Genomic DNA, 16318 nt, shown 5'->3' with positions numbered 1-16318 from the left:
ATTTACCGAATCTGAAATACCTACATCTCCCCCCCTCTAATTTACCACTTCATAAATACCGAATCGGTATGATTCGGTATTTATGAAGTGGTAAATGTAGATTTACCTACATCGGGCCCTTGATAACCATAAAAATCCATTATTAGTGACGTTTTTACCCCATTAGAATCCAAAAGATACCAGGTATTCCAAAAATTACGTTAACTTAATTAACCAATGATGAAAATATCAACAACCTGAAACCTATTGAATTTGGATAAATACTCATATAATAGGGATAATGTGTATAACTGGGACACTTGCTAATAAAAGGGAGAACTTGACAAAGTCAATAGCCTGGCTTGGTGGCGCTAACACATGCTTTCACAAATGCTGATTTTTACTAGTGGTACGAAAGGGGGCTTGACTGATCACGCCTCTTTATCACCATGCATGCTAACAGTTACATTACACAATAAATTTTGAGAAGTTGTGAGTGTGATCTCCAAATAAGATTGGTTTAATTTGCCAGGATTAATATCCGTTTTTTCCAGCTCGTGATATGAAGGACAAGAACATCTCTGTTTGCAGAAAGATTACTTTATTTTAATTCATACGGTAAGGACAGCCGACACGTGTTTCGCCCCCTCTTGGCGATTTGCGCCGGGGCTTTCTCAAGGCTAAATGAATTAATTCACGTCGACAATTCCTGTTTCAAAAATGTGTACATTGTCCGTGGTATAAAAATATAATTCTTCAGTAATAAAACATTTCTTTTTAGGCTAATGCCTACAATCCTAAGGTCCTCCCAGCATGGCGATTCCTCGTTCACGTCCTTCCGCAAGGACGTGAACGAGGAATCGCCATGCTGGGAGGACCTTAGGATTGTAGGCATTAGCCTAAAAAGAAATGTTTTATTACTGAAGAATTATATTTTTATACCACGGACAATGTACACATTTTTGAAGCAGGAATTTTCGACGTGAATTAATTCATTTAGCCTTGAGAAAGCCCCGGCGCAAATCGCCAAGAGGGGGCGAAACACGTGTCGGCTGTCCTTACCGTATGAATTAAAATAAAGTAATCTTTCTGCAAACAGAGATGTTCTTGTCCTTCATATCACGAGCTGGAAAAAACGGATATTAATCCTGGCAAATTAAACCAATCTTATGTGGAGATCACACTCACAACTTCTCAAAACTGTTTCCTTAGCCCTGAAGCCCAAGAGGTCCAGAGCTTCGAGTGTGTCTCCATCCGCTAATTAACCACACTTATTCAAGTGTTGTCTAAAGCCTTGAAATCCTTGGGCCTTTGCTACCTCATCCACATTACACAATAAATGTTGGCATCTATACAGATCTTTGAGTGGCTGGGTCTTGCCAATGATGAAGTTTTAACAAGCATTTGCAATGCAATAGGTCTCGCATTTACGCAAGTTGAAGCTATTGACATTGCAAATGACAATGCCTTTTATTATTGTTTTTGATTTTGAAACCTAAATAAAAGGCATTGCCATTTGCAATGCCAGTAGCTTAAACTCGTTTGAAGTTTATCACTGCTATCCTCCTAGCTCTGCAGTGACTAATGTACTAATGCTGCTATCACAAAGCTACTCACGCCCCTATTACTGCTCTCCTGCTGCTATTCTGTTCTTCTCCTTTATTACTGCTACTGCTATCCTGTTAACTGCTAATAATGCTGTGAGTGCCTACTGCTGTGTTTGCTATTCCTGGCACTTCTATTACTGCTGTCCTTCTCACACGTCTGTTACTGTTGTATTCCTCACACTACTATAACAGCTGTTTTACTAACACTACTATTAATGTTCTCTTGCTAACTTTTATCACTGCTCACCTGGTAACTTAACTGCTATCACTACTCTATTGCTGATGCTTACTGCTTCACTAATAAAATTACTGCATTACTATTCTGCTACTTCTGAAGTCATTTCTAACCTGTTAACTTATTAATCTGATATTAAACACAGTATATTAATATATTTATAATAGTAACTACATCACTAAGCTCATTAATATGCTGAGACCAATTGGCATGGCCAATGCTTGTTATTGATTGGTTTCTTACTTGAATAACATAGCGTTGGATGGAGCACAAAACAGAGCCGATGGCAAAATCTTCACTTTGTGAGGCTAATGGTCTGCTGTTTAAGGTAGAATGAACTCAAGTGTGGCTACTATTGGAATCCAAAGAAGCAGTTCTGTTCCTCTAGAAATCTAGAGTGTCAGGTCCAGTTACGAGTTGTGTGTACTGCAGAGTTTGAGCCATGATAAAAGAGTTCTGTGCGAAAACAACCCGTCAGTACCTTACCGTGCAATTACGGTTTAGAGGCTAGGTGAAAGTCGTGCAGGCCTTGTTTTTCAGGGTCAGTTGTCTTGCACTCCTCAAATTCGTGCAGGTTATTATCCTAACAGGAGGTAAAAGCGATTAGGGGCTGGTACGGGGAAGCAGGTGGGGTATGTGGACTTGTTATGTTGATTATACACTGTAAGTTGCCTGTGGAAAGCGCCGGGACACTCTTTTAGAGTAGCCGAGCGCTATAAAAATGCACTTTAACATAACATAACATAACATAACTATGACACTGGAGGCTTAAGTCATGCACAGGTGAGCCTTTATGCCCCCTTCTGCCCTCGGAGGGTGTTGGGTGGGGTTCACACTCGCTCCTCCACATCTGCACAATCCTCTTTTGATTTTATTATCGACTGCATTTTCTGACCAGTAAAATTGGGCTAAGTGTCCCCGCGCCTGGAACCAGGTCTAGGAAAACCAGGCACGTTGCAATGAGAGGCAGTGCCACGTCAGCAGTAACCAGGCCCTTCCTTACAAACACAATTTCGCTTGTTCTTTAGCCAGTACTGAAAAGGTATGTGGATAAAATATGATTTACGTTTTCCCAATCTCTTGCCTTTGTCATTGAATTCCGAGTGGACCTCTTAGTAAATGCAAGAACATGTCTCTATCTCGCTTTTAAATTTGATATAACGATTTTGAAAAATACCCGAAAGCAGAATCCCATGGACAAAGTTTGATGTAAACCTTTTGTTCCACAGATCCTCATGCATTACCTTCCATTGCACTTGGAAGCGGATTTTATGTTTCTACCTGGATCACTGAAACATCACATTCCAGACGTCGTTTCAAAAATACAGTTTAATTTCTTTGGAACAACGTCACTCTTTCAGGTACAAATCATTCTTTTTTTATTTTCAATGTAAAGTTATAGCATATAACATTTACAATAATTTTTAAAAGGTATTGTTAATTCAGGAATTACTCACAAGTGAATGGCAACATTTCCAAAATGGTAGATGCTACCTCTGGGGACAGGCTATCATTAGCGAATCGGCTCAAACGCACCCAAATCAGATGTTATGAGTTTCAGTAGCAATCAAGGCCTCACTGTGACGTCCAGGCATCTGCAAGTGGGTTCTGGAGCGGTTTTATTTCTGTTCTTAAAATCTTGGCAACAAAGGCATTGCCCTCTCACAGAGGGATCTCACACACCTGGCTTTCAAACAAGTGTTGTCAATGCCAATAACTGATTTATGAATGAAAGTACCTTTCATGTCAGAGATGGGTTTTGACTCTCAATAAGTCATCATACATGTACTCTGTCACTCATCCTTGCACTCATACATCTAGTCATCCATCCACTGACTCCTCCTTGCATTCACCCTCCGACAAAATCTCAATAAAGCACACCCAAATTCAACAACACATGCATAATAAATGAATAAAATACAAGTACAACTTAGAAAACCTGCCGCTGTTTAAACACATTGGGCAAATACTTTCTATAACGCAACAAAACAACTACGTTTTGCAGTGGACACCTGTCTAGCAGAGATAGAGTAAATAGTCTATCGTTGTTGTAAAATTACAGGATGGCCAACACATTTAAAAGCAGAGTGTTGGCTGTCTTGTAATTGTAAAGCAATGATATCCTATGGACAACAGCATTCCATCATGGTCTCCTGGTTTAGAGAAAGTGGCCACATTGGATGTGGCATATTGCCGATGGAATGAGCAGCAACCAAATAACTCATAAGCACTGCCTGGAGAGCTATAATATTGTCTTATGAAATATTCAATCAAAAAGAGGAGAAGCAAAGAACTAAAAGGGGAAATATAAAAACAGAATAATGAAAAATAAAGAGTGGCCAAGCAGCAATGACAATGAAGCACACTCATTTTCATGTAGATGTACAAATATGATCAGAAAATGCTGTTCTCAGTGAAAGAGAGCCAATGACAAATGTGGACTGATCCATTACCACATGCGGTACACTGTCACGGATGGAAGCAGAGTGTAAATGACACAGAACACAGCTGATTCAATGGCCCTCTATGTACCTTTATGGATAAATAAATATATGGATGGATGTTTTTTTAATGATTTTCTTTGTTACAAGATCCTGGCACACTGCTAAGAAGATATTCTAGCAAGAATTATTATAGTGCAAATCTTCTCCCCTTGGGGTTTGTGAGAGGTGGTAACCAACACCAAAATTCTTCCCAACAAAGGTATTTTGGAACATTTCCTTTAACAAAATACTGATCAGTAGGCTGTCACCTAGAGAAATAGCAATCCACCCTTACATATGTATTGACTGTAACATATGTGTGTTCACAATCAATATGGCAATCCAACTTAGTTTATCGTAACTGTTTAGAATACACAGATCAGATCTAATGCATTGGATACTTTTCTTTCCTAGTCTACCAGTCAGACCTCTAGCTGTTATCATTGCCTTGTCACCATAGCCACCTTAGACCTTCTATGTTCGTTATAGGCTTCCACACATGGCACCAATCAGGTATACAATATTGAATTAACAACTATGTACAAAATGCAGTTGTCCAAAAAACATAAATCACTAATAATAGAGCCTAATCAGGTTTACCGTAGTGAAAATTGTCTATCCCATGGTTTGTTCGGGTTGGTCACCAACACCTAAACCCTTGCCTACTAAGGTAATCTGTGAGAATATCTGCCTCCATGCTTTAGCACAGCGTAATAACAATTGCCATTAAAAGCCTCTTGGCTTTAAGATGTGTGATTCAAAATAAGTAAGGCCTACTTGCTTTTTCATAACTTTTTCTTACAAACAGCTCACACCTAAAGAATATGACACAACTTTTCCCAGTGATCGATAAGGCCTCTAACCTTTACCAGTGGCTTAAAACGATGTACAACACAAGACTAATGAAGTGCGCATAAACTGCCAACCATTATTTATACATTTACCCAAAAAATATGCTACCCCTCACAAAAGGGCCCAGCAAGAATTAGCACCTTGAACTTCTGTTCCCTGAGTTTTTCATAGTGGGAGACAAACACCAAAACCTTTGCCTACTATGGTTATCTGTGAGCTTACATGTAAACAAACATTTAACTGTTGCCAGATGAAAGGAACAACGACACAACTTCTTTAGTCAATATATTATAAAATTGAATAATGCACGCATGGAAGATCAGCCATGCTCAGAGGAACTGGAATCTAAGCTTCAACTTACAATGGGGTTTCCTTTACACATTTGTGAGTGTAATTGTGTCATATAGTTGAATGTTTAATAATGCATCTGCTTAAGCACAACATTATATCAAAAGATAATACTTTCTGCAAAAGAAGCGAATTATGTGTTTGTGAAATGCGATACATGATATGTGTTATTTTGGTTATGCTTCTACACCACGACTTGTAATACTGGTTGTCCTTGGCTTGTCTCTTGGCAGTCTTGCAATACTCTATTCCCTACAAATCTACTGCTCTACAAGGCCTAACCTCCCACCTCTCTATGCCTCCATGCTACCTTATCTACATATTTGAGATGTGTACTCGGAATGTGGTCCTGCAACTTTCCATTTCTACTATGTCTAATTATATTTTTCTATTATTGCCTCAGCTCCCCCTATCCTCTTCCTCTCCCCCCCCCCCCCCGGGCCGTGACTCCAATTTGTGCTGCTTTTCTATTCTATTATTGCAAAAAGCTTAGGCCTGTATTTCTCTTTTAATAAATACATCTGCGCACACCGTTTTACTAATGCTTGCATTGACATGAGTGGGCCTTCTTCATTTTCTTCATGTATTATAACATAACTACAGACTGTAACATAAAGTGACAACATTCTAATGTGAAAGGCTTATTGAATTTACCATATGCTTTTCACAATAAACAAACCAGACCTACTGCTTTTTTAATAACTGTACATAATACACTGGCCCGACCCAAAGCATCTAGCATCACTTTTCTTTGCACACCAATTAAGGGCCCCATTAGATGGTGGGCGGACTTTGTCCGCCCGCCACTGTAACGCAAAATGGGACTGCCCACCAGAGGTGCGGCGGTCCCACGAGGCAAATTAGGATGCGCCCGCTACACTGGCGGGCGCATTCTTGCCTTTAACATTGCGGCGGGCGGTGCTGTAAACAGCACCCGCCGCAATGTTAAAGGTGCATGTTGTGCATTGCAATGCACAACGTGACAGGCAACGCGCAGTGCCTGCCACCTTGTGTATGGCAATGAGGGGGTATCATAGGTACCCCCAGTGCAGCCACCCACCCTCCACCTCCACCCCCCAGGGGCCCCTAACGGGCACCAATGTAATTCTCTGCATGCCTTTTCAAGGCGGAGTCTCAGCCATGGAAAGGCATGCACAGCGCACTCATAATCTGACTGGCTGTACCTGCAAGGCTCTGCCACCATATCGTGGGCCTATTCCACCCGGCAGGCAATCGTGAAGATTGCCTGCGGGCGAAAAAGCAGCAGGTGTTCTTTCCATCCGCCACGGTATCCCCCGCCATGGTAATATGACAGGGTGTAAATGGCGGTCGGGCGGGGAGTTATGGCGTGCGACTCGCCACCGCCGGTCGGGTTGTGGCGATCCGCACGCCATCATAATAGGTCCCTAAGTGTATTGCTGCTATCATTAGCTTGTCACTATAACCAAATCAGTTACACAGAGCGTAAGCATAAGCTTGTCCACAATACCGGCATGAAAGTGCAAATATATACAAAATTACAGTTGGCAAAGGAAATACTGTCTCTCCAAAAATGGCTAAACAAGGATGACCAAACTAAACAAGGAATCTCACAGTACATAGTTTCATTACCCATGGTTTGTCAGAGGGGGTATACAACACCAAATCCCGTGTCTACTGAGGTAATCCGTGACATTCAAAGTCACAAAAAATGTATCAATCTACCCTTAAACACCTATTGAATTTAACACATGCTTTTCACAATTAATATGCCAGGCCTTCTGCCCTTTATTCTAACTTTTCACAATAAAGAAACAGGCCTACAAACTTATCATTGACATAAGTGTTCCCCCAAGATGGCCGCCAAAGAAATGCGCACCTGCAGGTCCCAGAGTATCCCCAAGCACCTCGATATACCGGCTGGAAGGGCAGGGACACTGCGGGCAAAGCAGCGCGGCACAAGCAAGGGTGAATGAGAGGTAGGAAATATATAAAGTGCTGAGAGGCCTAAGGTCACCCGGCTTTCCGCCTCAGGTGCCTGAGAGGAGAGTAAAAAGTGCAAAGTGCAAATAGCAGCAGCGGAACAGAAAGCTCGTAGTCAGCTTTTAAAATACATGCAATATATCAGATAACAACAGGTTAAAATAACGGATTTAAAATAAATGTTTAAAACCGCTTGTACTCAGCGCAATAGCTATCACTCGCCCACACCCGGCTTCCGCCTCAGGTAATGAGAAAGTGAGGATCTAACCTGGGCAGTCCCTATGCACAGTTTTAAGGCGTCGCTGGCCGTCCGGCGAGAGTCAGCACCACTAGACTGCCGCCCGCGAGCCTGCCTACCCCCAAGATGGCCGCCAAAGAAATGTGCGCCTGCAGGTCCCAGAGTATCCCCCAGCACCTCGATGTACCGGCTTGAAGGGCAGGGACACTGTGGGCAGAGCAGCGCGGCAAATCAAACTCAAGGCTACATTACTGAGCATAAACTTTATACATGGCAACCTCCAGCAAAACGTCATAAAAGTACAAATGTATACAAAATTACAGTTTTGCAGTATTCAAAGCAAATTGCTATCTCTTAAAAGAGAACCTAAAAAAGGATTATTGTAGTGCATTTCCCCACTGTTTGTCCGAGTAAATCATCAACACCATAAACCTTGTCTATTACAGTTATCTGTGCAATTTCATCTAACAAAATACCTGCCAGCAGGATGTAGCACAATGTAATAACAATCCGTTCTTAAAAGCCTCACAACACATGCTTTTCACAATTAGTAGATTACTTTGTTCTAATGTTTCATAATAAACAGATCAAACCTATACAATTTGGCATGACTTTCCCAATTGAACCAATGAAGCCTTTTACCTTTATGATTGACTTTACACCTTAACCAACACAGGTCTATTCAAGTGCACATAAACTGGCAACCATTATGTATACAGTTATACAATACAGTATGTAGAAAAATGCACTTGCATAAAATATGCAACCCCTCTCAAAAAGCCTGATAAGAATCATCACAACTAAAACTCAGAGGGTTTGCAGAGTGGGAGGACATCTCCAAAACCCTGGCCTACTACTGTAGTCTCTTAGATTACATGTAAGAAAATACATGTCTATAGTCTGCACAGTGAGAGAACAACTAACTGTTGAATTCTTACTCACTTAAACAAATGGTTTTCACAATAAGCTAGACCAACTGGCTTTGTCATAACTTCATAATTAGCAGACTATAACTATGGCTTGGAACATAGTGTTTATAAGGGGGACACCAGTGAGCCTGTTCGCAAGATAGCCGCCACTGTGTCAGGCGCTGTCAACAAGGAAAGTTTATCCAACATTAATCTGCCTTAGTCCGTGGCATCAGGCCTTACAGTGCAAGTCGGCCCGCTCTGAGTAGATATCTGCTGCCTGGGGTTTTTCATGGCCTGTGCAAACCTTGCTGTGTGGCTGAAATGGTGGATGACTCCCTGTGACTGCTGAGCTGCCCGTTCCACCTGATTCAAACTGCATGTGTGCTGCAGTGGCCTTCTGGGCTAGAGGCACAGCCGAGGTGAGGGTACCGGCTGCGCGGGGAGGGCGCTGTGCTGCTCTCAGCAGAGATTGGATGCCCGGCTGACACAGAGTTGCTCTGGAAAACTGTGTGGAGGCCTGGAACGTTTGGCTGGGGAGCACGGTGGCAGATGAGGTGGTGGAGGGCGTACAGCGTGCCGCATTAGCATACGTTATTCTCTAAGTGCAATGCCTGCCCTGCCGGAGGCCAGAGAAAATATATGCTGGGAGTGTGTGCGAAGTCTGGCCTCTGGTGCGCCTGCTGCGTGAAAGTACCACAGGCATAAGCCAGCAGGATGCCCATGACTTGACCAGGCCACCTGTTGGTGGTTAATGGTCTGAGGTGGCAGGGCGAGAGCCTGCAATTTGCTGTCATTCTGAATTATACACCGCTTTGCCGACCTCTGACTAGTAAATAACAGCCCTCTGATGGTACTGCCAAATACAGATGCCTCGTGGAGGCCCATATTGAAGTAAAGGAGAGTGGTAAGAGCGAGCTTTGACCTCTGGTCTCCGTATCTGTTCCTGGCTAGAGCCCTCAAGACTGCCCACGGTGGGCTATTAACGCGGCAGTAAGGTGGCTGCACTGCGTGGAGCCCCAAGGCTGTGTGGCCTGCTCATTCCTCCTGTGGTGGACTTCCCAGCGAGTGGTGTGGTCCGTGCCATGTTTGTTTGGACCCCTCTTCTAGGGTGCGGTGACAAAGCAGAGACTTCCTGGCTAGGTGGTGTGTGTCCAGCTCGAGTGACCGTACCATTGAGCAAATCATTCACAGAGGTCTACCAAGGGGGGTCTGCTCATGCCCACATCTGGGAGTGAGGCGAAACCCTGAAAGAGGTGACAGACACTGGTGGTACTTTCTGCGGGGAGCTCTCATCTGTGCCTGCTGGACTGCCTGCACTGGGCCTGGGGCAAGATGGGAAAGACCAATGCTAAGCAGCCCAAGCACTCCTTTGATCAGCGCAGACAGACACTGACCACGGAGCCGGACACTGAAGATACTCAAACAAATCAACCGATGAAATGATGATCCCTGATTCTTTGCTGAGGTTTGGTGCTGGCAGACACTCTGGGGCCAGATACGGTTCTATGTGATGGGGACTTTAATGTGATTTTCGACCCTGGGGCAGATCACTACAGCGAATCCTGACACCCACACCCGAAAGCAGAAGCCCAGTACACCTTCTCATGGCTGATTATCACCTGGTGCATAAGACATAAAAGAGACACGGAGGGCACGTGCATTACATCGATGCACTCCAGATGGTTGTGAATTGATGTCTGAGGACACATGATACTGATGCTTGGACCACTAGTGTATATCACTTGTCGAGGGTGTTGTCTTACCACTCTCCGGTTCTGCTTTAAATGTGCCCACCAGATCGCGCTGAGTTTGCCTTCACATGGCAGATTCCTCCTGGGGCCTTGCAACAGTAGGTATTTCGTGAGGAGGTAAGGAAGCCATGTTAGGCTTTTTGGAGCATAATGATAGTCAGTTGCATCATATTCTACACTATGGGAGGCTGCCTTCAACCTTGTGACGTGACAGGTCTCTGTAGCTAAGGAGGTGGGGGTGTTGCGGGCACTACATGATGAGCTGAGACGCCTTGAGGCTGTGCTCTGGGCGCTGGAGCTCCTATACTTTGAGCACTGCTTACCGTCTGTACTGAGGCCATTAGGGACAAGCTAGCATATTAAGAGGAGGCAGCAATAAGGGAAAGCCACTATCTGGGGAAAGAGCTACACACTTGGAGATATGGAGAGGGTGATAGAGTAGGGAAACCCTAGCCAATCTGGTGCACAACCCCTGGGCCAGCGATTATATTGCCGAACTACAAGTCGACCTGAATCAGGTTCATGTAGGCATGGCGGCTGTACACAGGGAGATGACAGCTTTCTTCGCCTCTCTCTACAGGACCCAAACTGAGACCCCTTTAGACTATACCAATTACTTTGATAATGTACATTTGTTGTGGCTGGAGAATAGTCATAGGCCGTTCGTGGGTAAGCCGATCACAAAGAAAGAAGTCATACAGGTTATTAATGCGCTTCCTGGCTATAGGGCCTTTGGCCTAGATGGCCTAACCGTGGCCTTTTATGAAGAATATGCCCAGATTCTTCCACCACACCTCCTCGCTATGTATGAGGGAACCCTCGCTGCTGGTGTTCTGCCCCCCTCGCTGCGGGAAGCCCTAATCGTCACGATTCTCAAGACTGATAAGAACCCCTAAAGATTCAAGTCCTAGCGCCCCTTGTTGGTGATTAATCTTGATAATAAAATCAAGCCAAGCTGTTCGCCTCTAGACTGCTCCCCCTCCTCCACACATTGCGAGACCACGCCAATCAAGATTTGCGCCCGGGAGGTCAACGCCCCATGCACACCTTTTCACCCATGTACACACCATTGACCCTTATCTCAACTCTGCTGTGGTATTCCTAGATGCCACGAAGGCATTTGACTCCCTCAAATGGCCCCATTTATCAGCTTTATTGACTCTCTTGGGCCTGAGCCCCAAGTTTATTTGACTTATAGGACTCCTATATGCCCGCCCATTTGCTCAGCTGGTTATCAACAGAGTTGTGACAGCCCCCTTATTGGTGATTAGGGGCACTCGTCAGGGATGCCTGCTATTGCCAATATTATTTGCCATTGCTATGAAGCCACTGTGGGCACGACTGCCTCAGCACCACTCTCATAGAGGGCTGGGGTTCACGCAGCCTCGGATCCTAGTATCTATGTATTCTGATGATTTGACATTGTATGTCAGGAACCCTGGGACAATTTGGGCCTATTGATACCGAAATGTACTAGATTTGAGGAACTGACAGGGGTTACCATAAAATATGCTGAGTCCATTTGGTTCCCACCACAGAAGTAACTGAGGAGTTTGTTCCAGAGTATCCACTCAGATGAGCCAGGGAGTCAGTGAGATATCTGGGATATGACTGAGCTGAAGCTTGGATAACCTTTGGAGAGACAACTATTGTTGCCTCATGACGTGCCTGGAGGAACGAGTGGCGGTCTGCCACAGGCAGTTGTTGTCCTTAAATGGCAGGTTTGCTATTACCAAGATGGTGGTGCTGCCCAAGTTTGTCTACTTGTTTATAAATGTACCACTCCCCCTAACATTTGTTTTCCATCGGAGACTCTGGTCATACCTGGTGACTCTTGTGGGGGCTGGCAGACCATCCTGTATCGCCTGGAAGGTGTTGACACTTCCATTTGCGCAGGGATCACTGAGGGCACCAGACATGGATCTATATTATTTTTTGTGCACAGGCACAGTTTGTACATTATTGGATTTTACTCATGCAATTTATGGTGCACACATCATCGGAACAAGGTGATATTGCACCCTGTCCTCTTCTGATAGTACTCTACTTAGCGCCTAAGCTCCCTTGATCGCAAATAAATGCAGTGGCTTGCATGGTGTGGGCCTGGAATGACCTCCGACGGCGTGCAGGGCTGGGCCCCCTATATGCTCCTTCAGTGCTGATGATTGATCATCCCTCCATGCCTATCACACTTGATGCAGGCGCCCCGGTCCAGTTTGCGTAGCAGGCAGCTCACATCTTTGGAGCCAGTATATCTGGAGGGAACCTTTGTTACACCACAACAGGCCCTCCAGGGACCTAGTGTGAGCCTGCTAAACACATTTATATACTACCAACTGCGCGCTGCACTTAGAATGCTGCATGACTCCTTCCCTGCAGCCTCCTCAGGTTCCAGGGCTTGAAACAACTCTTTGGACCCCCTCCTCGCCCACATTAGTAACAAGACTATACGAAGAAATGTAGACAACGTCACCGTTATGCGTCACGTGCTAGACAAGAATGGGAGTCGGACCTCGCTTTCCCTTTTACCAATGAACAGTTGAAGTACTTCTGCTCTCAGTTTAGGGCCCTCTCCCCTAATTATAGATTGCACCTAGTGCATTGCATTGACTATACCACATCCCGTGAGATTTCCCAAACTAGACATTCATGAGGATGGATGATGTTTGAGCTGCTTGGTGCCCACTGCGGACTTCCTTCATTTTGTGTGGGACTGCCCCCAAATACAACAGTTTTTGTTGGCAGTCATTGACACTACAGAGGGTGTTGTTGGGTGTGTGCTTTAGCGCTTGCTGCGTGTTGCACTGCTAGGTTATGTCAAGTATGTCTCGCTGGAGGCACGTAAGCTAACGGTGATGCTACTGCTGTTGGCAAGACACCAGATAGCTATGCACTGGGGCCGGTGACTGACACCACGTAGGGATGAGTGGCTTCTAGGAGGTGCAGCTTACTGCCAGGAATATTTGTTAGCCTATTTAGAATTAATGTTAGTGCGATTCCATTCCAAGGACATCAAACCCCCCTTAGAAGTGTATTTGAGAGCACAAGTGGAGATAAGGGAAGCTCCGGCTGATGCAGCGGATGGCCTTTCTTCAGACAGGATGGCCCACTAGGCATTTGTAAGCAGAGAGATACTGTGGGGTAATACAGAGGGACACTATTTGGTGCACCGCCACAACCTCTTTAATGGTTCTTCTCTCCATTCTTTTTGCTGGGTTCCCCCCTCGTCCTTCTTTTTCCCCAGTTTTGACAGGCAAGTTACATTCCACTCGGACTCTGCACTATGTCAACTGTATGGTGAAAAATGAGCATTTTAGAAGAATGTACTTTGCTAATTCCCCTTCTTTTGTACTTTGAAAACTCAATCAAAATTTTTTTTTAAAATGTTTACCAGTGCACCAGTTAGGCTTATAGATTGTTACTATAGCTCAGGCCTACAGTTTTGAGCATACGCCTTTCCACAAGGGGTATGCAGTCATAAAATTAGAAAGAAATAATAAATTGGCAGAGCAAAATACCACCTCTCTCCTTAGACAGCATAACAAGGATTCTCACAGAGCAAAATATCTGTATAGATGGTTTGTGGCAAGGGGTAACCAACATTAGTATGGTAATCAATGAGATTCTAATGAACAAAATACTAATCAGTAGGCCTTGATAAAGAATAATAGCAATTGACAAATACATTAACATTGACTTTAACGTATGCTTTTCACAATAAAATGTCGGGTCTAGTGCCTTTACCATTTAATTTCATCAACAGATCAGGCCTGTAGCTATAATCATTTGCTTGCAGCCATAACCAACTGAGACCTGTGTAGAGAGTAGGCAACACAAGCAGCCCTTTTAGTGAAAGTACATCAATTCGATAAAATGAAATCCTGTACTCAGGACAATCGACATGTGGATGAAGCTAAGCCCCTCTCTCAGTAGTACTGTAAAAGTTCTTTTTTGTTGCTCACACAACTTCAGGCAACAGTTGCACTGCAAAAACCAGACCTAAAAATTCATGTAGATTAGTGTAATCCTGTGTGTCCCATACTGCTCTCAAACACAAATCGGACCTCTGAAGTCTAAAGTTAATATTGAAAGGCATATATGCTAGAACTGCAATACATTCCTTATAGCTGTGCTGCTCCCAGAAAGACAAACACCATACCTTATCTGGTTATTTAAAGCAGTTTTGAGAGAGGGGCTTAGACGTCATCCACATGTTGGCTCTCCTGAGTACAGGATTTGATCGGGCTGAATGCATGTGCTTTCACTTTTTGGCTTGTGACAAAGCCGATACTCTATACAGGACTCAGTTGGTTATGGTGGTAAGCCAATGATTATCGTTATAGGCCTGATCTGTTTATGAAATTGTTTGATAAAGGCACTAGGCATATTAATATGTAAAGAGTTCAAGCTCAAGCAGTTGGATAAATAAGCAAAATTACCACAGCTACAAGGAGGTATCAAACAACTTCAGCCCAAGCAAAGCATGTTCACCTGGCTCCCAACGTGTGGGCAGAGCCAAAGCATCTCTAGTGATGCTAACATAATTGTCTGCTGACAACTGGGCTACTAGGCCAGACTATAAACAAATTATCAAGCACTCACACAGGAGCACTAAGCTGTTTTCAAAAGTAGTTGAGCTTTACCTCGACGAGCACTGGCAGAGGTTTTCACATACAACTTAACTCACTTACCAAAGATGATTCTTCTTTGCACCTGGCCAATAGAGTGTTAACTTAGCCATGCCAGCTACTCCATCTTCTATTTGTAAGAGCTAAGTTAACATTCAACTACACTTACAAAAAGATTCAAATGTAATAAAAGTATTTACACAAATCCAACTTGTAGAACCTGGGGTTTAGTTAGGCATTGATTTTAAAAAGTGCTTAATCCTAAGCATTCAAAAAAGCATTTCAATTGTATTTATTATGATGTTCAATTTGCCAGGAATAAATCATTTACAACTGATCATTTACAATTTCAGAGTAGCCCATTATCTCCTGAGAAATGCACTATATAAGTAATATTTGTAATTGTTATGAGAATAACAATTTACCGGCTCTTGTAAAGAACATGCAGTATAGTCTGTAATCACCCCTGATGTTTAGATTACTTAATTTTTTACATAGTTGGAGGGAAGTGTATTGTCTAGTTTTCTTTACGCAGACCATAGAAGGGAAGCACTCATTCTATTATAATTAATAGGCTCAAAGACATGTTATCTGTAATTCTGTCTTCCACCTGTAAAAGTTGTTGTTTTACCAAGCATACTTTTAAGAATTATTCACAGACACGTTCACGTGTGAGCTATGCTGTATATTCCAGCTGCAGAAAAGGGCCTTGCAGGACCATGCCTTGACTAGCACCAGTTGGCAGCTGACCCCTTACCATGCTCTGAATCCTGTAAACTAGCAACAAAGGTAAAAAAAAAAAACACCTCTCGCCTTAACACCAAAATTCCAATGACGAGAATGATGGCAAACACAAATTTACAGAGCGCACAGATACTCCTGGGAGTATTCTGCTACTAGTCTAGCAGAAAGTAGAAAATAACAGCGTGAATACCCAGGTTTCAGCTTTTCTTTTAAAGCAAGTTCTGAACTTGCCTGTCTCAGATGCAGAGGGAGAGTGCTGCAAACAGATGGGCTTAGAAATGAGAAAGAGTACCCTCCAGTCCTTGTCCTACTCACTTTGCACTCTTGTTAAGGCCAAATGCATAGCTGTAGAAATGGACATGGGAGGCCTGGTAACTTGGACCAGTGTTGTGCAGGATAATCCAGCCCTTTGGTGTGAACCAACAAGGTCTGGTCATTTTTGCTTCCAACTCCAGCTCCATCTTCTATGGCCATCCAGCCTACATTTTACCTGGTTGTTACAGGGCGATGCAGGCTGTGCAGCTCTCTGGAACTCAAAAAACTTTCTAGGGCAGGAAATCATCAAAGAGAGGGACGTGGT

The 16318-nt window shown here is 43.7% G+C and overlaps 1 protein-coding gene across 2 annotated transcripts in view; it reads left to right on the top strand.

Moving 5' to 3' along the window:
• The window catches only part of ADGRG4 (adhesion G protein-coupled receptor G4), a 1454718-nt gene that overhangs the window by 841372 nt on the left and 597028 nt on the right, over positions 1 to 16318 (top strand). For both annotated transcript variants that reach the window (XM_086918649.1, XM_086918650.1), the window contains exon 16: positions 3051 to 3182. In XM_086918649.1, coding sequence (XP_086774775.1) covers positions 3051 to 3182 — 132 coding nt within the window. The remainder of the gene's footprint in view (positions 1 to 3050; positions 3183 to 16318) is intronic.

This window comes from Lissotriton vulgaris, chromosome 4_1, assembly GCF_964263255.1.
Source record: "Lissotriton vulgaris chromosome 4_1, aLisVul1.2, whole genome shotgun sequence".
Classification (NCBI taxonomy): Eukaryota; Metazoa; Chordata; class Amphibia; order Caudata; family Salamandridae; genus Lissotriton; species Lissotriton vulgaris.
The sequence above is the reverse complement of the archived record's forward strand: the minus strand, read 5'-3'. Positions and strand labels throughout refer to the sequence as shown.